Source organism: Euphorbia lathyris, chromosome 10 (assembly GCF_963576675.1).
Source record: "Euphorbia lathyris chromosome 10, ddEupLath1.1, whole genome shotgun sequence".
Lineage (NCBI taxonomy): Eukaryota > Viridiplantae > Streptophyta > Magnoliopsida > Malpighiales > Euphorbiaceae > Euphorbia > Euphorbia lathyris.
In genome coordinates, this window is record NC_088919.1 from 50504287 (window position 1) to 50526593 (window position 22307).

The 22307-nt window shown below is 32.4% G+C and overlaps 1 protein-coding gene across 1 annotated transcript; it reads right to left on the minus strand.

Annotated features, from left to right (window-relative positions):
- Positions 1-20527: 20527 nt before the first annotated feature.
- Positions 20528-21856, minus strand: LOC136208381 (heavy metal-associated isoprenylated plant protein 5-like). Its single transcript, XM_065999228.1, has 5 exons — positions 21802-21856; positions 21503-21723; positions 21344-21428; positions 21058-21261; positions 20528-20760 (listed from the first exon to the last, which is right to left on the minus strand). Exons 1-5 carry the CDS (start codon positions 21854-21856, stop codon positions 20528-20530), a joined length of 798 nt encoding a protein of 265 aa, XP_065855300.1.
- Positions 21857-22307: the final 451 nt, after the last annotated feature.

Consider the following 22307-nt stretch of genomic DNA (forward strand, 5'->3'; position numbering starts at 1 on the left):
TCAATGTACACTCCTCCGGAGCAATTGAGATCCAAGGTCCTGATAATGCAACCCTCCGGGTCAATGGCCACCGTCTAAAGATATACCGCAGCGACGTTTTTCCACAACAAGGCAAAACCACGCTCCTCGCCACACCATGAGCTTGCGCATCACCAAGGAAAGTCGAGCTACTCCGACTCTAAATGAAGCGCTGGTTTGATGCTCTCAAACCCTGTATATATCCATTCATTTTTTTTCTCTTGTTTTCTTCGTTTCACTTCACTCCCACGGAAAGCCAAATCCCAATCCGACATAATACGCGGGGCGTCTTCTTATGCACGCCCCGCGTCTTTGTGCCTCTGATCCAAAATTATGCAAGGGACACCTTTCACGCAGGGCATACCCCCTGTTACGCCCCGCGTATGAGTTCCTTTCCGTGGCTCCCAAAGTTCAGAAACTCAAACACGCGGAGCGCCCTATTCCTGCGCCCCGCGTATTTGAGTCTCTAACTCCAAAAGCAATAAAAACGCCGCCCTACGCGGGGCGCCCCCCTGAGCACGCCTCGCGTAGGGCCCCTGACCACTAAGGGTCTCCTTTTCCTTCCTTACCTTTATTTTTTGTTTTTGTTTTAATTTCTTTTTCCGACGCCCTTGGAATAGGCGTCACTTTAAATAACGCGGAGGGCCGTGCAACCCCGCACTTAACGTTTGTTTTGCACTAACAAAAACAAAAATAAAAATAAAATAAATACAAAAATAATTAAACTACTTTATTGAATCTTTCAAATTTTTCCCAACACGCTATCCCTCCTTCAGAAATTAATTAAAGTTCTGTTATTTGTCATAAAAAATAAAAGACGTCGACACAAGGGGATGACCTAATTAAGGAATTTTAGTCTTGGTTTTGAGATTAGGGAATTTGTGCGAAGCTTAAGTTAGTACTAAACTAAGGCATTGAGTCTTAAATAATGTTATCTCCATAATGAATTTTGAAAAGGCAATAAAAACGGGATAGTTGAGAATTTAGCGAAGACTTGATAGTACACAATTTGAACTCGAATCTTTGTGAGGTATTTTTGAGCCTAAAGGAGTTCGTACGAGAACTCCGATTCTTTCACAATTTTTCGAGAGCTTTGACTTCACTCGACTCATAGAATTTGCATCCAATACCGGGTTAAGTACACTTATTTTTGGTAAAAAGGCAATAGATGATAAAGCGAACCCACGTAGGCTAATTTTCCTTAATTTATTTTTCTCGTTTTCATTGAACATTAGGAAACCCCTTCGAGCCTATTAACCAACTTTTTTTGTTAATACCCTTTTAACATTTAGCCCTTTTTCCTCTTGTTCAAATACCGACATAACCAAGTTGCACCCGAATTACCCGAAATAAGTCACGGCCTTAGCAAATGAGCACCATAAGCTTTCAAAATTTTGTTTTTGTGCCTCTATCAAAACAAAGGATACGATAAAAATAAAAAGGCATTCTTAAGCTCCACCCGAGCAATTTTGAAGTATATTTAGTAAAATTCGCCAAAGCCGAAATAAACAAAAATACGGTGCAATCACAAAACGGTATTTTTGAACTCGAGTTTCTTTAAACTAACCACTAAAGAAGCCACCCACATTACAACCACCATCCGGGTTTATTTTTAATGTTGCCTAACCATTTTTTAGGAGGAAAAACCCGGATGAAAATGCAAATTCAACATGATCTCGAGTAAGTGCAAAGAAGAGTGCTAAAACACCGACCCACCTAAAATTGAGCGTAAGAGTGAAATCCCTTGGTGAGGTACTATCGGGTTCTCAAAAGATAATCAACCCCCGTTAATATTGCCTATTAATCTTGATCATGGAGGTTTCAAACAAGTCTCGCACTCAGTTGTTTGCGTAGGTACTTACCGAAACCTTTGCATAAAACCATAACTTTGAAATCACGCACTTGGAAAAACCAACCTTCGGTTTGTTTCTTAATTTTCTCAATCCCTTGTCTTTCGATTTCTTTTACTTGAGGACAAGTAAAACTTTAAAGTCCGAGGAGGTTTGATAGGGGTATTTTACCCCTATCTTATAGCGTGATTTACGGGTTGATTTTGGATAAAATAAATAAGTTTAATTACAAAAATAAAGTGTTTTGATAGAATAAAGAAATAAAAATAAATCTCGTACTTTCAGTTAATTTTTCGTGCTTTTGATTAGTTTAGGAAATAAAAACGTCAAGCTAACTCGGCTCGCAAAGATTTGTATTTCAGGTACGAGCTAGGAGCAAAAATCTACTCAAATACGCGGGGCGTATCATCCTTTACGCGGGGCGTGAAACATGTTGTCAGCAATAATTGCCTTATCCGCAGGCGCCATGTGGAATTGACTAAGCATACGCGGGGCATATGCCACCCTACGCGGGGCGTATGACATATGTCAGAAATGATTGGCCTAATCCTGAAAGTCAGACTGCACTGTCTCCCTGAGTCAACTCTTCGTACGCGGGGCGTATAACCATACACGCGAGGCGTACCAGGCAATTCCTCAATGATAATAACTCAGAGACTCTTTTACGCGGGGCGTACTTCGGCTACGCATGGCATAAAAGCTCCAATTCAAGCAATAAAACTCCAGAGACTCAAACACGCGGGGCGTACCTTAGCTACGCAGGGCGTGCTTGAGACAACAAGACATGGAATTGGTCCACATGCAGGAGATTTCTGACGGAATGGGCACTTACGCGGGGCATAGACCACCTCACGCGGGGCGTATCATGGGATTTCTGCACCAAATAATGTTGCTCCATACTTGTACTTTGTGAAGTTACAACATTGCCCTTGCTTGATGTCTATAAATAGGAAGCTCTTGAACTTCATTTGAGACAACCAAGAAATAATTACACACTAGAGAGCAAACTATACTTGTTTTGATTATTGTTGTAGTGTAGATTCAGTTTTTGTAGCTAAACTCTCCACCTCGAGAGCTTGTTCGGTTGTTTCGGCATTCCATCGAAGTTCCATTCCACCATTCGTCACCAAGCTCGAGAGTTCCACCTCCACGACCTAGGAGACAGCTTTGAGTCCGGTTAGCTAGTTTCAAGGGCGGATTCTCCCCTTTTACGTGCTAATTAGCTTGTACTCTTCCTATGTACTAGGCTTGGTTGTATTCCATTTATATACATTTCATATTTATAATTTCATGATTTATAATCTCTATTTCCCTTTACGTGTTAGTTTTTGCTGCTTGTTTTGATATTGATAATTGATTATTGTGTAGGAGAACGCGATTTCCGACGCCATTCGGGCTATCTTTAGGGAGTTATATAGGTGTTGCCCTACCGGAAGTGACAAACCGGAAACCGTAGGAATTGACAAACCAAGGAACTTACGGGCCCTAGTTTCTAATTCCCCCGCATTAGACACGCCTTGACTAGGAATCACGTAGTCTAAGTGCTTCACGGGTCGGTCCTACTACACTTAGTCATCTTTGCAAGAGTAAATTATTATCCGTATACATTTAGAGTCGTTATTTATCGTGGTTATAACTTATCATAATTCATCCCACTTCATAGGGTTTTAGCTACATAAATCTGTGTCGCCAATAGTTAGGAATAGTGTGTAGTTGTGTCTTACTTTAACCCAAAGTAATCATCGCTTAAATAACATACGAAACCGAGTCGTCTAATACTTGTAATTATAAATCCCGTGGATTCGATACCCGGTCTTAACCGGATTATTACTTGATACGACGGGGTACACTTGCCCCTAAGTAGTCGTAGCGTCTAATAGAGTTAAGAGTAATTTACAAAGATCACATCCATAGATATAGAGTCCGCACTCATAAGATATACATTTCGTCGTGAAAAAACTCTACCACTAGGCGCCGCGCTATCATGTGGTGAGGAAGGACATGTACGTACTAGTTGTCCTAAACTGAATAGAGCTGGTAGGGGCAGAGGATTACAGACTGACAGAGCAAGTAGAGGTAATTTGTTTGGGAGAGGAAATAATCGGGGTAATGGTAGAGGTACTAATATGGGAAGAGGAGCTGGTAATACTTCTCAAGGAGCTAGGAATCAGGGTAATCAGTCAGATAGAGCTGCAACTCAACCTCGAGCTTTTGCTATGACTCCACAAGAAGCTGTTGCATCTGCAGAAGTTATCACTGGTACGATTTCTTTATTTGGAAAAGATGCTTATCTGCTTATTGATCCTGGTGCTACACATTCTTTTGTGTCTCCATTATTTATGTCTGATATAATTTGGGAGTCAAAACTTATGCCAGAATGTTTAACTGTTAGCATGCCTATGGGAGAATCTTTAGTATGTACACATGTATATCCTAATTGTGAGGTGAAGTTAGGGGAGTCTTTTATACATGTGAATTTGATACCTTTGATGGTGCAAACATTTGATGTCATCTTAGGCATGGATTCCTTATCTAAATATCAAGCAATGGTAGATTGTTCGAAAAAGAAAGTTAATCTAGTATTAGCTAGTGGAGAGGGATATGTGTTTCATGGTGAGAGAGGTGTACGTAGAAGTATAGTCACAGTTATGACAGCCATGAAAATGCTAAGGAAGGGATGTGATGCTTTCTTGGCATATGTGGTAGATAGTAATAAAGAATCTCCCAAATTAGAAGATGTGCCAATTGTGAATGAGTATCCAGATGTCTTTCCGGATGAAATACCGGGGTTACCACCAGTAAGAGAAGTAGAGTTTGCAATTGATTTGCAGCCTGGTACTGCTCCTATATCACTTGCACCATATAGAATGGCACCGGCAGAAATGAAGGAATTGAAGGTGCAGTTGCAGGAGTTATTGGATAAGGGATATATTCGACCTAGTGTATCACCATGGGGAGCTCCAGTTTTGTTTGTAAAAAAGAAGGATGGTACAATGCAGTTATGCATTGATTATCGTCAACTGAACAAGGTTACTATTCGAAACAAGTATCCATTACCTAGAATTGATGATTTGTTTGATCAATTGCAAGGAGCAACCATATTAGCTGAAGTTGAGAATTTGTGGAGTACTGTGATATGGGTTATGAGTAAGTCATAACTTGTCTATATAGGTGATGCTGGAAAATCAGATTCGTACCTGAACCTTGTGATGCATTTTTCGACCAGATATAGGCCGAATCTGTCATTGAGTTCTAAATGAAAGTTCTTTATTTTTATCTTACGTTTCCAGGGGTTTTTGAATCGTCTTAATCGGACTCCGTATAAAAAAGTTATGCTGGAAATGACATATGTTGGTCATTTTAGCTTTAAACCAAAATTTGGTTTTTGCTTTGATTTTTCTTCTTATTTGAGAGATACTGCTAATGGTTTATATAATAAGTCAGTGGTAATGTCTCACCGTCTTATCTGATCTTATTTTAGGTCGGGTTTGACAGAATAGCCCAGGGGACCTCCATGGAACGATGTTTAATTAGATTAACCACATACATCGAGTCAGACTCAACCTAAAGGTGATGCCAATTATTCTCCCAAGCTAATTCAATCGCGAAAATTGCAGCTTGTAATTAAGCCATATAGGCAAAAGAAGGAGGGATAAAAAACGCAAAACAACCTTTGGAGAAGCCGCAAGAGTTACGAAAAATGCCACCCGCCCCCGCCTCACCAGGTGCATCAAGAGCAGAGCCATCAACATTAACTTTAACCCAGCCAGAAGGAGGCTTAACCCAAACATCATTTAAAAAGTATATTATTTTTTATGTATTTGTCCACAAATTTTATATTAATTGGTTCAGAAAATAAAAGTTTTGCGTTTTTATAATAGGTTTGATGATGAAATATGTTTAACCTAGATGAAATATTTGGGCTATTTAATTTTTTTTTTTATTACATATGTACAACAAAACATGTGATAAGAATCTAAATAAGACGAGACAAATACAATACCTTATGTATACACGTATCTTTGATAGTAAAAGAAATATTTATGTTTTCATGTTTTGTCAAATTTGTATTTACGGAGTTTTTTGTTCAAAGGAAGACTGGGGTTTTCGTTTTGCTAAAACCGAAGATCTTTTAGTTGGATATCGAAAAAATGACTGTTGGCGATCTTAAAATGGAAATTTTCTTGTTAGTACCAAATTGAGTATGCAACCAAATTTTTTATTTTCCGAAATCATCCTTTTCGGAGGTTTCTCTCTCTAAATGATCAATTTCTCTCTCCTCACAAAACAACGCCTAAATAATCTCAAAATTAAAAAGTTAAAGAATTAAAGTTATTTGTAATATCATCAAGTCTTTGTTTTGATATCGCCAATGCTCATTTTAATTTTGAGGTCCTTATTTTTAACAAAGCGAAAGACCTTAGTCATTTCTTGCTCGTAAAAAAAAAACCCCAGTCCCCGTTTGGACAAAAAAATTTCACAGGTATCTGTTTGACAAAACGTGAAAGCACCATGTTGTTTTAGACTTTTACCATAATTGATATGTTATTAGTGATAACATGACACGTGCACAAGTAGAGTAAAGATAACAAGATTTGTGACTGGGGAGAGACTTCGTTAATATGGTTGGAAATTGGTCCAGTTTGTCAAAGTTAGGTCCTTAATTGTACCATTTAGAGTATTAGAAGATAAAATCGCTTTTAGTCGATAGTTATCTCATATATATATATATATATATTGATGCGAAAATTCAAAATTAGGTATAAATAACAGCAAAAGGCAGTGACTGATTCATGAATATTGACCTTAAGAGGTGTTTGAGATATTCTCTTGTAATGTATGGGTGCTCTACACATAATTTTCATTGAGTTTTTCGACGGTCTGTGTAAGCTCATCCCACCCTCCCTCTAAGTAGCCCTTGGATTTTTCACTGGCGGAAAAATAGAGATGCACGGAAGTTTTGTTGCATCCTCAGCTACTCAATTTACCTTGGAAAAACGGTTGCACTTTCACCCTCCACTAAAAGAAAAGTTTAAAAATGTTGCAATTGTATCCGAAAACCCTCTTCTCTGACTCCACCACTAGTATGAATTAGGGGTGGCAACAGAGCGAGGTAGGGATCGATACATCGCCCTCAATATTTTTTAGGGTGGTTCTGGAAAAATTTGAAATAAAATTCATGAATTTTTTTAACGCATACACGAATGTCTACGGGTGACGAAGAATCCCCAAATGGTATGAGCGCCGAAAGATAAATTGGGGAAAAGGAAGCTACTGAAATTGCTCAATTTTTCATATTTGATGTGCTCTCTAAATTATATGTTGATAATTTATCAAAAGATATATTAGGGCAGTTTTACCAACACATTAGATCAATGTATTTTAGCCTAAATGGCCACTGAATTTTATCCATTTTAACATTATTATCACTGAACTTCAGTTTTTAACAATATGGCCATTGAACTCTACATTTTTTAACACCGGTGGTCACTCAACGTCCCAAAACGACCATTGATGGGCACAAAATAAAAAATTCAAAAAGCTAATGATATTCTAAAGAACTTTAATTCTTGAAAATTTTCGTTTTGAGGTCATTTAGGTGTTGTTTGATTAGGAGATAGTGAATTTGAAGAGAGAGACAGCTCCAAAAAAATGTGATTTTGGAAAATAAAAAAATATGGTTTCATGGTAAATGTCGTTTTGAACAACTATAATTTTTTTGAATATTTTTATTTGGAGGTCGTTAACGGTTATTTTAAGGAGTTAATTAGAGTTGAGCGGTCACCGGTGTTAAAAGGTTTAAAGTCCAGTGGTCATACCGTTAAGAATTAAAGTTTAATAGCCACAATGTTAAAATGGATAAAGTTCAGTAGTCATGTATGTAGTTTACCCTATTTTAGCCTTGCTATAATTCACAATAATATAATATTGAAAACTCTGGAATGAGGATAAAAAAATGGAAATAACACAATTTTACAGTAAAATAAAGGGATAAAGTAGCAAAATAGGCTTATTTTGGGTCTAACGGTTTTTAGGAAATCTCTACGTTAATTTAACCTTTTTCTACAAAAATTTTTTAAAATTTTTTACTTGTAATTAAAAATAATTTCTAACTAAATATATATTATATATATATATATAATATTATTTTCGAGATCTTCACGGCCGGTTTTTCGGAGGTAGAGGTGAAGATCCTTACGGTTCGGAGATAGTAACATCCACCGCCGCTCAAATTTAATCTTTGAAGGTAAACCTTTCCTCGCTCCCAGCCCGTATCCAAAAATTTCAGTTTTCCTCCGGCTTCGTGAATTCGAATACCCACGGTTCTCGACACCCCATATATAAATATCTTAAATTGTGTTATACCAAATAGAGGACCACGACCGTTGTCCATAGAGACCTTGGAGTACACAAAATAAAGACAAAGTCTCAATTCCCTTCCCAATTTTCTCCAACACACCACACCTCTCCTTATCTCAATTATCTAAAACAAACTCTATCAATTTTCACACACACATGTACAAAATATATGAAAAAATATTTGTTTCTTTTTTATTAAAAATTGCATTTACTAATAATTTAGAGGTCCATTTGTTTCAACTGTCCATATTTACTGTTGTTGTTAAGTTATTTGCTGTTGTTGTTAAATATTATTTGTTTTTTCTACAAAAAGTAGTTGTTTCGGAATTTTACCAAACACTTTCTATTTCCTATTTAGTATTAAAAGGTAAGAAGCAGTTTCGAAAAATGGAAACAAACCAGCACAAAATAAGGGTTAATTTAGTTTTAGGATTATTAAAAAAGTTTAATTTTACTTCCATCATATAAAACAAATCAATTTTGTCTCAATAGTAAGCATCCTAACTCAATTATACTCTTCTTTCTAGGAAATGTCACTTACTTGTTATTACTTTTAAAAGCACAAAATTTAACTAAACTTTCTAACATAAAGATAAAAATGAGTTGAAAAAAATTACCATGAAAATAAAATTGAGCTGTTTTATACAATAAGAATAAAATATATATTTTTAATAATCTTGGGGTAAATTTTGTCAATATTCCAAATAATTTTTTTTAATACTTTAGGTAATTTACACCCATGATCTTTTAACTTTTTACTTGTTTTCATTATGACCTCTGAACTTTAAAGATGAACATTGTGATTATTGAACTTTGCACTATATTACATAATTACATTATTTACCGTTGATCAATATATGTACTCCAATAATAGTTAATCCTCTATTATAAACTTGGTGAAAATGATATTTTAAACGATTTTAATTTTAGAACTTTGGATTTTGACGTCATTTAAGTGTTATTTAGTTAGGAAATGATTGTTTAAAGAGAAAAATCTAAAAAATAATAATTTGAAAAATCTAAAATGGTAGTTAAGTGTCTGCATTTTTTTTAATCTAGACTGTTAGTAAAGAGTAAATTTGATATAATACTAATTTGGACCAATATATATATATATATATATATATATATATATATATATATATATATATCATCTGTTAAACTAACACCCCGTTTATTTGTTATCCATTCGTTTGTTGAAAAATATTGAATAAGAAAAAATCTTGTTTTGAAAATAATTTTTTTTTTGTATTTAATTACAATCGAAAAATAAAAAGTCACAATGACTACTTTTAAAAGGTAAAAAAAAAATATAGCAAGATTTAAAGACTAAAATAGTACAATATTTCCTCACATTCATTGTATTTTTTTCCACTAATCTAAGATTTTAGTAAGCATAAAAAAACCAAAAAAATCTACTGTACAAACAAACGGAATTTAAAATCGAAAAGTTTGCTACATAGATTGTCACGTCCGTATCTACATTTCTAAAATTTATATTTTGATATTAGTATATCTTATAATGATTGGGTGTGTGAAGTTAATTTGGTGCTACGGAAAAATTTTGGAGTTAATTTGATGGTTTTATGTGTAAATTAAAAGTTTAGAGTAATTTTTAAAAGATTATATAAAGATGGAGGACCAAACGAGATCTTTGCCGAATTTGGATATATATCTATCCAAAGCCTTCCAAGATATTCGAGGCGTTATCTTCTTTTCTTTTCTTTTTATTATTCCTTTTATATTCATCAGTTTTCTCTGAACCGTTTCTCCACTGTTTCTTTGATTTATGGAGATTCGACCGTCCGAATCACTCGAAATTGGAACCATAGCATCCTTATACATAGTTCTAAATCCTAACCGAAGAGTTTTTGAGTTTCGGAAGTGTTTGGAGGGAAACGTCTTAGACAGAATTTAGCGGCGAATCGATCGGGTGTATTTTGTTCAATTAGTGACCAATGTAAGTAACTATCAACTATATTTTGAGTTTTATGTATATAGATATATATATATAATCAAAAAAATTTCAGAAATTGATATTTTAGGGTTTATACAGGTATTTGTAAATTGGGGTTTTTCACGATTTTGCTTTTTATTGTGAAATTATTGTTCAAATGAAGCTAATGACTATGCTTCTATGTGAATTTCAGATTTTACTTGATTATGTTGATTTAAGGCTTGATTTGGTTGATTATGTTGACTTAAGGCTTGATTTGGTTGATTTACATATATACATATATGTTTGTGGTTTCAATGTATATAGATATATATGGAATAAAATGAATTTGATGATTTCTTACGAATTGTTTTTGGATTGAGAAATCTGTTGCGGTTATTGTTGTTATTATTTTGGATTGAAGTCCAAATATGATTTTTATGAGTTGTGATATTTTGAAAGATAAAATGGTTTTGTCCATCTAGGATTGCCAGGGGTAGGAGTTGTATTTGTAAGACCATACCTAATGGCGGTATGGCCAGAGTGCACGGCTGGTAGTCCTAACTGTTAGGCAAGAAATGAGATATAAATGAGATATCTCGATATTGTTATGATTGATGTTATGATCTACACGGGTGGAATTCGAGGATGGATACACATACACAAATTTTATTTTATGAACTTAAGTTTTGAGAATATTTTATAAGGTTTTGATGACTATCTTATAAACTTAAGTTTGAGTATATTTTATAAGGTTTTGATTAAATCCCTTTATAAAGGTATATATGTAGTTATGTTAAGTAAAGTTGGTTTTTATAGCTGATAGTTTCTTACTGAGATTTCTGTCTCACGTTTTTAAATGTTTTAATGTTTTTAGGTGAGAAAGTACAAGTATAGAGAAGATTACCGACCGATTAGGCGAGGATTGGAAGTTGTTACTTAGTGTTAGAATTATTATTAGAACCTTAGTATTTCAATTGTAATGTAATGAAGTTGGTAAATATGTTGAGGTTCTTGAATGACTAATGTAGTAAGGATATTGATTTATTGAGAATCTATATCTAAGAGGAAGACTTGAAAAGTTTGACATTTAGGATATTTGGATAATTTGGAGACTCCTAAGTATTGATTGTGATCTTTCTATTTCACGCTCGATGCTGATTGAGGTCGTCTAGGGTCGGGTGTGACATAGATATAAATTCAAGATATAATATTTGTTTGGCTCTCTAAAGTAAGAGTGTGTTTATTTCAGCTTTTCGGAGAATCGTTTAGCGTTTCACTCCAAACCACATGAAATATAGCATTCGGTTAGGTTTATATAACCGCAACGTTTAACCTTTTTTCTGGAAACTTGTAACATTTTGGAGCTTTTTATAAATAGTTGTTTATAGTCATTTGTTATTGACAAAATTATCCTTTTTATTTCCACAAAATATGTTTCTTCTTTAACATTATTTTTATTTATATAGCATAATTACCGAAAGGACAAGGTTTTATCATGTTCAATAATTTATTTTATTATTTTTATTAGTTTTATTAATTTGTGTAATGCATTTTTTATTTTATAATTCATTTGTTGATTAATTCAAAACACGCCTATATTTGACATTTTAAATAATTAAACAAATAATAATAAATAGTTAATATCAACGTCAAACAACTATTAGTTAACGGCTAAACCAAACGGGTCCAAAAGCTTTTAGGTCAATTAGAACCTTAAACTATTAAAATCTTCAACTAAGCAAAAATCATCAATTTAGTCATATTCTATGCAAAAATCATCAATTGATTCGGTTCGGTTGAACAGTTTTAGACACTTTTCTCCAAATTTATTTTGAACCAACACTAAGATTATTATAGTCTTTATCAAATAGTCACATTTACTGATTTTAGAATAGGAAGATAATTGGATGATTTTTACTTAGAGCCTAATTGATAATTTAAGAAGTTTTAGTTTAGGATGAAATATTCATGCATGGATTCAAACTTGTCACACCCGACCCCATCAAATTAACTTCACACACCCAATAATTATAATATATACTAATATCAAAATATAAATTTTAGAAATTTAGACAAGGATGTGACAAAACTCGTGGCCACAATATTAAATGGGTAAAGGTCAGTGTCCATGAGTGTAATTTACCATATGTTTTTTTAACAAAACAAAGTATTTAAAATTACACGTTAAGTTCTGATGACAATCAATAGCATTTCTATTTTAAAAAAAATTGCATTTACATATTGACAAAACATATACCCAAAATTGAATTGCAGCGGTGTGAAATGAATTTAAATATCAATTTAGTTCATAAACTGTCAAATTAGTTAAAAACGTGAAATGTCACCATATGATTTATGCTCTCGATTTAGGGAGCTGTGTTTTGTGAGAATGTGTTTTATCAATATGTAAGGATAATTTTTTAAGGTAAAAATATTATTGATTATAATCAGAACTTAATAATCTAATTTATAATATTTTTTAAAAGTAATTTATAATCCTTTATTTTATAAAACATACCACATGTCTTTGGTTTTCAAATTAGGCAAACCATAAACCTTTTTTTCACTTACCTTTCCCTAATTTTTTAGTCAGTATATTTTCTTAAAGGAAATCTCTACGTTAATTTAACCTTTTTCTATAAAAAATTTCTTAAATTTTTTACTTGTAATTAAAAATAATTTCTAACTAAATATATATATATATATAATATTATTTTCGAGATCTTCACGGCCGGTTTTTCGGAGGTAGAGGCGAAGATCCTTACGGTTCGGAGATAGTAACATCCACGGCCGCTCAAATTTAATCTTTGAAGGTAAACCTTTCCTCGCTCCCAGCCCGTATCCAAAAATTTCAGTTTTCCTCCGGCTTCGTGAATTCGAATACCCACGGTTCTTGACACCCCATATATAAATATCTTAAATTGTGTTATACCAAATAGAGGACCACGATCGTTGTCCATAGAGACCTTGGAGTACACAAAATAAAGACAAAGTCTCAATTCCCTTCCCAATTTTCTCCAACACACCACACCTCTCCTTATCTCAATTATCTAAAACAAACTCTATCAATTTTCACACACACATGTACAAAATATATGAAAAAATATTTGTTTCTTTTTTATTAAAAATTGCATTTACTAATAATTTAGAGGTCCATTTGTTTCAACTGTCCATATTTACTGTTGTTGTTAAGTTATTTGCTGTTGTTGTTAAATATTATTTGTTTTTTCTACAAAAAGTAGCTGTTTCGGAATTTTACCAAACACTTTCTATTTCCTATTTAGTATTAAAAGGTAAGAAGCAGTAAAATGGAAACAAACCAGCACAAAATAAGGGTTAATTTAGTTTTAGGATTATTAAAAAAGTTTAATTTTACTTCTATCATATAAAACAAATCAATTTTGTCTCAATAGTAAGCATCCTAACTCAATTATACTCTTCTTTCTAGGAAATGTCACTTACTTGTTATTACTTTTAAAAGCACAAAATTTAACTAAACTTTCTAACATAAAGATAAAAATGAGTTGAAAAAAATTACCATGAAAATAAAATTGAACTGTTTTATACAATAAGAATAAAATATATATTTTTAATAATCTTGGGGTAAATTTTGTCAATATTCCAAATAATTTTGTTTTAATACTTTAGGTAATTTACACCCATGATCTTTTAACTTTTTACTTGTTTTCATTATGACCTCTGAACTTTATAGATGAACATTGTGATTATTGAACTTTGCACTATATTACATAATTACATTGTTTATCGTTGATCAATATATGTACTCCAATAATAGTTAATCCTCTATTATAAACTTGGTGAAAATGATATTTTAAACGATTTTAATTTTAGAACTTTGGATTTTGACGTCATTTAAGTGTTATTTAGTTAGGAAATGATTGTTTAAAGAGAAAAATCTAAAAAATAATAATTTGAAAAATCTAAAATGGTAGTTAAGTGTCTGCATTTTTTTTAATCTAGACTGTTAGTAAAGAGTAAATTTGATATAATACTAATTTGGACTAAAATATATAATATATATATATATATATAATATATACCATCTGTTAAACTAACACCCCGTTTATTTGTTATGCATTCGTTTGTTGAAAAATATTGAATAAGAAAAAATCTTGTTTTGAAAATAATTTTTTTTTTCTATTTAATTACAATCGAAAAATAAAAGTCACAATGACTACCTTTAAAAGGTAAAAAAAATATAGCAAGATTTAAAGACTAAAATAGTACAATATTTCCTCACATTCATTGTATTTTTTTTCCACTAATCTAAGATTTTAGTAAGCATAAAAAAACCAAAAAAATCTACTGTACAAACAAACGGAATTTAAAATCCAAAAGTTTGCTACATAGATTGTCACGTCTGTGTCTACATTTATAAAATTTATATTTTGATATTAGTATATCTTATAATGATTGGGTGTGTGAAGTTAATTTGGTGCTATGGAAAAAGTTTGGAGTTAATTTGATGGTTTTATGTGTAAATTAAAAGTTTAGAGTAATTTTTAAAAGATTATATAAAGATGGAGGACCAAACAAGATCTTTGCCGAATTTGGATATATATCTATCCAAAGCCTTCCAGGATATTCGAGGCGTTATCTTCTTTTCTTTTCTTTTTATTATTCCTTTTATATTCATCAGTTTTCTCTGAACCGTTTCTCCACTGTTTCTTTGATTTATGGAGATTCGACCGTCCGAATCACTCGAAATTGGAACCATAGCATCCTTATACATAGTTCTAAATCCTAACCGAAGAGTTTTTGAGTTTCGGAAGTGTTTGGAGGGAAACGTCTTAGACATAATTTAGCAGCGAATCGATCGGGTGTATTTTGTTCAATTAGTGACCAATGTAAGTAACTATCAACTATATTTTGAGTTTTATGTATATAGATATATATAATCAAAAAAATTTCAGAAATTGATATTTTAGGGTTTATACAGTTATTTGTAAATTGGGGTTTTTCACGATTTTGCTTTTTATTGTGAAATTATGGTTCAAATGAAGCTAATGACTATGCTTCTATGTGAAATTCAGATTTTACTTGATTATGTTGATTTAAGGCTTGATTTGGTTGATTATGTTGATTTAAGGCTTGATTTGGTTGATTTACATATATACATATATGTTTTTGGTTTCAATGTATATAGATATATATGGAATAAAATGAATTTGATGATTTCTTACGAATTGTTTTTGGATTGAGAAATCTGTTGCGGTTATTGTTGTTATTATTTTGGATTGAAGTCCAAATATGATTTTTATGAGTTGTGATATTTTGAAAGATAAAATGGTTTTGTCCATCTAGGATTGCCCGGGGTAGGAGTTGTATTTGTAAGACCATACCTAATGGCGGTATGGCCAGAGTGCACGGCTGGTAGTCCTAACTGTTAGGCAAGGAATGAGATATAAATGAGATATCTCGATATTGTTATGATTGATGTTATGATCTACACGGGTGGAATTCGAGGATGGATACACATACACAAATTTTATTTTATGAACTTAAGTTTTGAGAATATTTTATAAGGTTTTGATGACTATCTTATAAACTTAAGTTTGAGTATATTTTATAAGGTTTTGATTAAATCCCTTTATAAAGGTATATATGTAGCTATGTTAAGTAAAGTTGGTTTTTATAGCTGATAGTTTCTTACTGAGATTTCTGTCTCACGTTTTTAAATGTTTTAATGTTTTTAGGTGAGAAAGTACAAGTATAGAGAAGATTATCGACCGATTAGGCGAGGATTGGAAGTTGTTACTTAGTGTTAGAATTATTATTAGAACCTTAGTATTTCAATTGTAATGTAATGAAGTTGGTAAATATGTTGAGGTTCTTGAATGACTAATGTAGTAAGGATATTGATTTATTGAGAATCTATATCTAAGAGGAAGACTTGAAAAGTTTGACATTTAGGATATTTGGATAATTTGGAGACTCCTAAGTATTGATTGTGATATTTCTATTTCACGCTCGATGCTGATTGAGGTCGTCTAGGGTCGAGTGTGACATAGATATAAATTCAAGATATAATATCCGTTTGGCTCTCTAAAGTAAGAGTGTGTTTATTTCAGCTTTTCGGAGAATTGTTTAGCGTTTCACTCCAAACCACAGGAAATATAGCATTCGGTTAGGTTTATATAACCGCAACGTTTTTAACCTTTTTTCTGGAAACTTGTAACATTTTGGAGCTTTTTATAAATAGTTGTTTATAGTCATTTGTTATTGACAAAATTATCCTTTTTATTTCCACAAAATATGTTTCTTCTTTAACATTATTTTTATTTATATAGCATAATTACCGAAAGGACAAGGTTTTATCATGTTCAATAATTTATTTTATTATTTTTATTAATTTTATTAATTTGTGTAATGCATTTTTTATTTTATAATTCATTTGTTGATTAATTTAAAACATGTCTATATTTGACATTTTAAATAATTAAACAACTAATAATAAATAGTTAATATCAACATCAAACAACTATTAGTTAACGGCTAAACCAAACGGGTCCAAAAGCTTTTAGGTCAATTAGAACCTTAAACTATTAAAATCTTCAACTAAGAAAAAATCATCAATTCAGTCATCATTCTATGTAAAAATCATCAATTGATTCGGTTCGGTTGAACAGTTTTAGACACTTTTCTCCAAATTTATTTTGAACCAACACTAAGATTATTATAGTCTTTATCAAATAGTCACATTTACTGATTTTAGAATAGGAAGATAATTGGATGATTTTTACTTAGAGCCTAATTGATAATTTAAGAAGTTTTAGTTTAGGATGAAATATTCATGCCTGGATTCAAACTTGTCACATCCGACCCTATCAAATTAACTTCACACACCCAATAATTATAATATATACTAATATCAAAATATAAATTTTAGAAATTTAGACACGGATGTGACAAAACTCGTGGCCAGAATATTAAATGGGTAAAGGTCAGTCTCCATGAGTGTAATTTACCATATGTTTTTTTTACAAAACAAAGTATTTAAAATTACACGTTAAGTTCTGATGACAATCAATAGCATTTCTATTATTTAAAAAAATTGCATTTACATATTGACAAAACATATACCCAAAATTGAATTGCAGCGGTGTGAAATGAATTTAAATATCAATTTAGTTCATAAAATGTCAAATTAGTTAAAAATGTGAAATGTCACCATATGATTTATGGTCTCGATTTAGGGAGCTGTGTTTTGTGAGAATGTGTTTTATCAATATGTAAGGATAATTTTTTAAGGTAAAAATATTATTGATTATAATCAGAACTTAATAATCTAATTTATAATATTTTTTAAAAGTAATTTATAATCCTTTATTTTGTAAATAAAACATACCACATGTCTTTGGTTTTCAAATTAGGCAAACCATAAACCTTTTTTTCACGTACCTTTCCCTAATTTTTTAGTCAGTATATTTTCTTAAAGGAAATCTCTACGTTAATTTAATCTTTTTCTACAGAAATTTTCTTAAATTTTTTACTTGTAATTAAAAAATAATTTCTAACTATATATATATATATATATATATATATATATAATAGTAGAGGTGAAGATCCTTACGGTTCGGAGATAGTAACATCCACCGCCGCTCAAATTTAATCTTTGAAGGTAAACCTTTCCTCGCTCCCAGCCCGTATCCAAAAATTTCAGTTTTCCTCCGGCTTCGTGAATTCGAATACCCACGATTCTCGACACCCCATATATAAATATCTTAAATTGTGTTATACCAAATAGAGGACCACGACCGTTGTCCATAGAGACCTTGGAGTACACAAAATAAAGACAGAGTCTCAATTCCCTTCCTAATTTTCTCCAACACACCACACCTCTCATCTCCTTATCTCAATTATCTAAAACAAACCCTATCAATTTTCACACAAACATGTACAAAATATATGAAAAAGTATTTGTTTCTTTTTTATTAAAAATTGCATTTACTAATAATTTAGAGGTCCATTTGTTTCAACTGTCCATATTTACTGTTGTTGTTAAGTTATTTGTTGTTGTTGTTAAATATTAGTTGTTTTTTCTACAAAAAGTAGTTGTTTCGGAATTTTACCAAACACTTTCTATTTCCTATTTAGTATTAAAAGGTAAGAAGCAGTTCCGAAAAATGGAAACAAACCAACACAAAATAAGGGTTAATTTAGTTTTAAGATTATTAAAAAAGTTTAATTTTACTTCCATCATATAAAACAAATCAATTTTGTCTCAATAGTAAGCATCCTAACTCAATTATACTATTCTTTCTAGGAAATGTCACTTACTTGTTATTACTTTTAAAAGCACAAAATTTAACTAAACTTTCTCACATAAAGATAAAAATGAGTTGAAAAAAATTACCATGAAAATAAAATTGAGCTGTTTTATACAATAAGAATAAAATATATATTTTTAATCTTGGGGTAAATTTTGTCAATATTCCAAATAATTTTGTTTTAATACTCAGAATAAAAATTCTTCGATATTTTTAGGTAATTTACACCCATGATCTTTTAACTTTTTACTTGTTTTCATTATGACCTCTGAACTTTAAATATGAACATTGTGATTATTGAACTTTGCACTATATTACATAATTACATTGTTTACCGTTGATCAATATATGCACTCCAATAATAGTTAATCCTCTATTATAAACTTGGTGAAAATGATATTTTAAACGATTTTAATTTTAGAACTTTGGATTTTGACGTCATTTAAGTGTTATTTAGTTAGGAAATGATTGTTTAAAGAGAAAAATCTAAAAAATAATAATTTGAAAAATCTAAAATAGTAGTTAAGTGTCTGCATTTTTTTTAATCTAGGCTGTTAGTAAAGAGTAAATTTGATATAATACTAATGGGACCAAAATCAAAATATATATATATATATATATATATATATATATATATATATATACCATCTGTTAAACTAACACCCCGTTTATTTGTATATACCATCTGTTAAACTAACACCCCGTTTTTTTTTTGTATTTAATTACAATCGAAAAATAAAAAGTCACAATGACTACTTTTAAAAGGTAAAAAGAAATATAGCAAGATTTAAAGACTAAAATAGTACAATATTTCCTCACATTCATTGTATTTTTTTCCCACTAATCTAAGATTTTAGTAAGCATAAAAAAACCAAAAAAATCTACTGTACAAACAAACGGAATTCAAAATCCAAAAGTTTGCTACATAGATATAAATTCAAGATATAATATCTGTTTGGCTCTCTAAAGTAAGAGTGTGTTTATTTCAGCTTTTCGGAGAATCGTTTGGCGTTTCACTCCAAATCACAGGAAATATAGCATTCGGTTGGGTTTATATAACCGCAACGTTTAACATTTTTTCTGGAAACTTGTAACATTTTGGAGCTTTTTATAAATAGTTGTTTATAGTCATTTGTAATTGACAAAATTATCCTTTTTATTTCCACAAAATATGTTTCTTCTTTAACATTATTTTTATTTATATAGCATAATTACCGAAAGGACAAGGTTTTATCATGTTCATTTTTTATTTTATAATTTATTTGTTGATTAATTTAAAACATGTCTATATTTGACATTTTAAATAATTAAACAACTAATAATAAATAGTTAATATCAACATCAAACAACTATTAGTTAACGGCTAAACCAAACGGGTCCAATAGCTTTTAGGTCAATTAGAACCTTAAACTATTAAAATCTTCAACTAAGCAAAAATCATCAATTCAGTGATCATTCTATGCAAAAATCATCAATTGATTCGGTTCGGTTGAACAGTTTTAGACACTTTTCTCCAAATCTATTTTGAACCAACACTAAGATTATTATAGTCTTTATCAAATAGTCACATTTACTGATTTAGAATAGGAAGATAATTGGATGATTTTTACTTAGAGCCTAATTGATAATTTAAGAAGTTTTAGTTTAGGATGAAATATTCATGCCTGGATTCAAACTCGTGGAGATCTCTAAGACTAACTTAACCACAAGTAGCTGTGTATTTACCAAACTCAAAATTTTCTTCTTGTTTGTTTTGGTACTGCTAAAAGAAAGCCAATGTACTGTATCAAGGACAACAATTCTTAATTATCATTACTAATGATAAAAATTCAGAGTAATTATCATTACTCTTTTAGCCCTATTACATATCATTACTCTTTTAGCCCTATTACATATCGTAGCTGCTAAACTCAAAATTTTCGTCTTGTTTGTTTTGGTACTGCTAAAAGAAAGCCAATGTACAAGGTTGTATGTAATATTATATACAATAGCCGTGATCGCCGGCTATATCATTCTCCGTCGTCGTTTTACATTATGGAACAAGCATGGGGATTGTCGTCGCTGAACATTTATGCTGGATTCATTGGTGGATGGTTGTGCACTGGTTCAATATTATTGTAGATCGGAATCAGGTAACCTTGATTTATCGGGTTATACCCATAACCGTATTGTAGATGTTGTGGGTCAAAAGTGTAGCTCTGAGAAAATATCCCGTCCAGCCAATTAGTCGGAACATATGCCGGATAATAGTCCATTTTATTTGTTACCTCCGCCATAGCACCACCGTCACCACTAGCTGCCGTCCCGATCGCAGGCGCTGGATCTGGAGCAGGAGCAGGAGCTTTTTTGTTCTTCACCTTTGCTTCTTCTACTCTTTCACCACCTTTCTCATCATCATTCTTTTGCTCTCCTGCTTCGGCTTCATCTTTCTTATCATCATTCTTTTTTTCTCCAGCTCCGGCTTCATCTTTCTTACCATGGCTCTTTTTCTCGCCGGCTTTGGAGCCAAAGCCTTCTTTATTGTCATCCTTCTTTTCCTCGCCTCCTCCGTCCACTTTCTGAGCATCATTCTTTTTCTCGCCTTTTCCGTCTACTTTCTCAGCATCGGTCTTTTTCTCGCCTCCTCCTCCGTCGCCGTCGCCGCCGCCGCCGACTTCTTTCCTTGCCTCGTCTGTCTTCGGCTGAACGACCTCAACCGACGTCCGGAACTTCTCCGACAGGTAAGGCACGAGGTCCTTAACTTCCATTGTCCCCTTCACCGTTACCAGATCCTTTCTATCGTCGACTGCCACGCTCTCAACTCCTGTTAATGGGTAACGTCAGTTATAATTTGAAAAAATATTTGTATAATCGCAGATATTAAAATATTCTGAAAATTTATCTACCTTTGATTTTTCTGATGATCTTCTTCATTTTGGTAATGCAATCATCACAATGAGTTCTGATTTTCAAAACTACCATAATCTGCGTCTGATTAATTAAATCCAAACGAGTTAATCACTGTAATCAGAAACATATTGAAATTAATTATTTTATTCTTATACCTCTTCAGGTGGTGGTTTCTTCACCTCCGGTTTCTTCTCGGCGGCTTTCTCATCCGCTTTCTTCTCACCACCACCGCCGGCGTCTTTCTTCGGCTGCGGAGATACAATCTGTACTTCCTTCTTCATTTTCTTTTCCAGCCTCGCTTTCACTTTCTCAGGGTCAACCTCCCCGGTCATTGTCAATTTGTTCGATTGACGATTGGTCTTCGCCGACTCCACACCTTCAACAACAAATCACAAATTTCAATTGGCAATCCAAATCAATCAAAAAAAATCAATCAATCCTATTCAATTCTCACCTTCTAAACGCTTCACCGCTCTTCTAATTTTCTTACAACAGCCTTCACAATGCATGTCGACTTTGTAAACAGAAACAGGCTTCGGTTCATCCTTTTTTTCGCCGCCGTCGGCATTGGCGGCAGCCACTTTATCTCCTTCACCTTCTGTCTGCTCATAAGAAAAACAAAATTAGATCAGAGAGAAACTCTTAATGAATATTCGAATCAGTAAAGTGTGATTCAAAATCATACCCAAAAGCCGGGGGGCCACTTCGGCCCTAGTCGGACTATGGCAAAAGTCTTACAATGTGGGTTTTATTGGCCTACTTTGTCCAAAGATTCCCAAGACTTCGTCAAATCATGTGACGCTTGTCAAAGGAGTGGAAACATTTCCCGAAAACATGAAATTCTCCAACAAGGAATCTTAGTCTGCGAACTTTTTGACGTGTGGGGGATAGACTTCATGGGACCTTTCCATAAGTCGCATAACAACGCTTACATTCTTGTAGCAGTTGACTATGTCTCCA

Excerpts from the sequence above, each read along its gene's own strand:
- LOC136208381 (XM_065999228.1), bottom strand. The coding sequence starts at position 21,856 with ATGCATTGTGAAGGCTGTTGTAAGAAAATTAGAAGAGCGGTGAAGCGT. Across the intron at positions 21,724-21,801 it reads AGCGGTGAAGCGTTTAGAAG|GTGTGGAGTCGGCGAAGACC; the intron begins GTGAGAATTGAA and ends TTGTTGTTGAAG. Across the intron at positions 20,761-21,057 it reads CGAGAAAAAGACCGATGCTG|CGGCAGCTAGTGGTGACGGT; the intron begins AGAAAGTAGACG and ends CTGCGATCGGGA.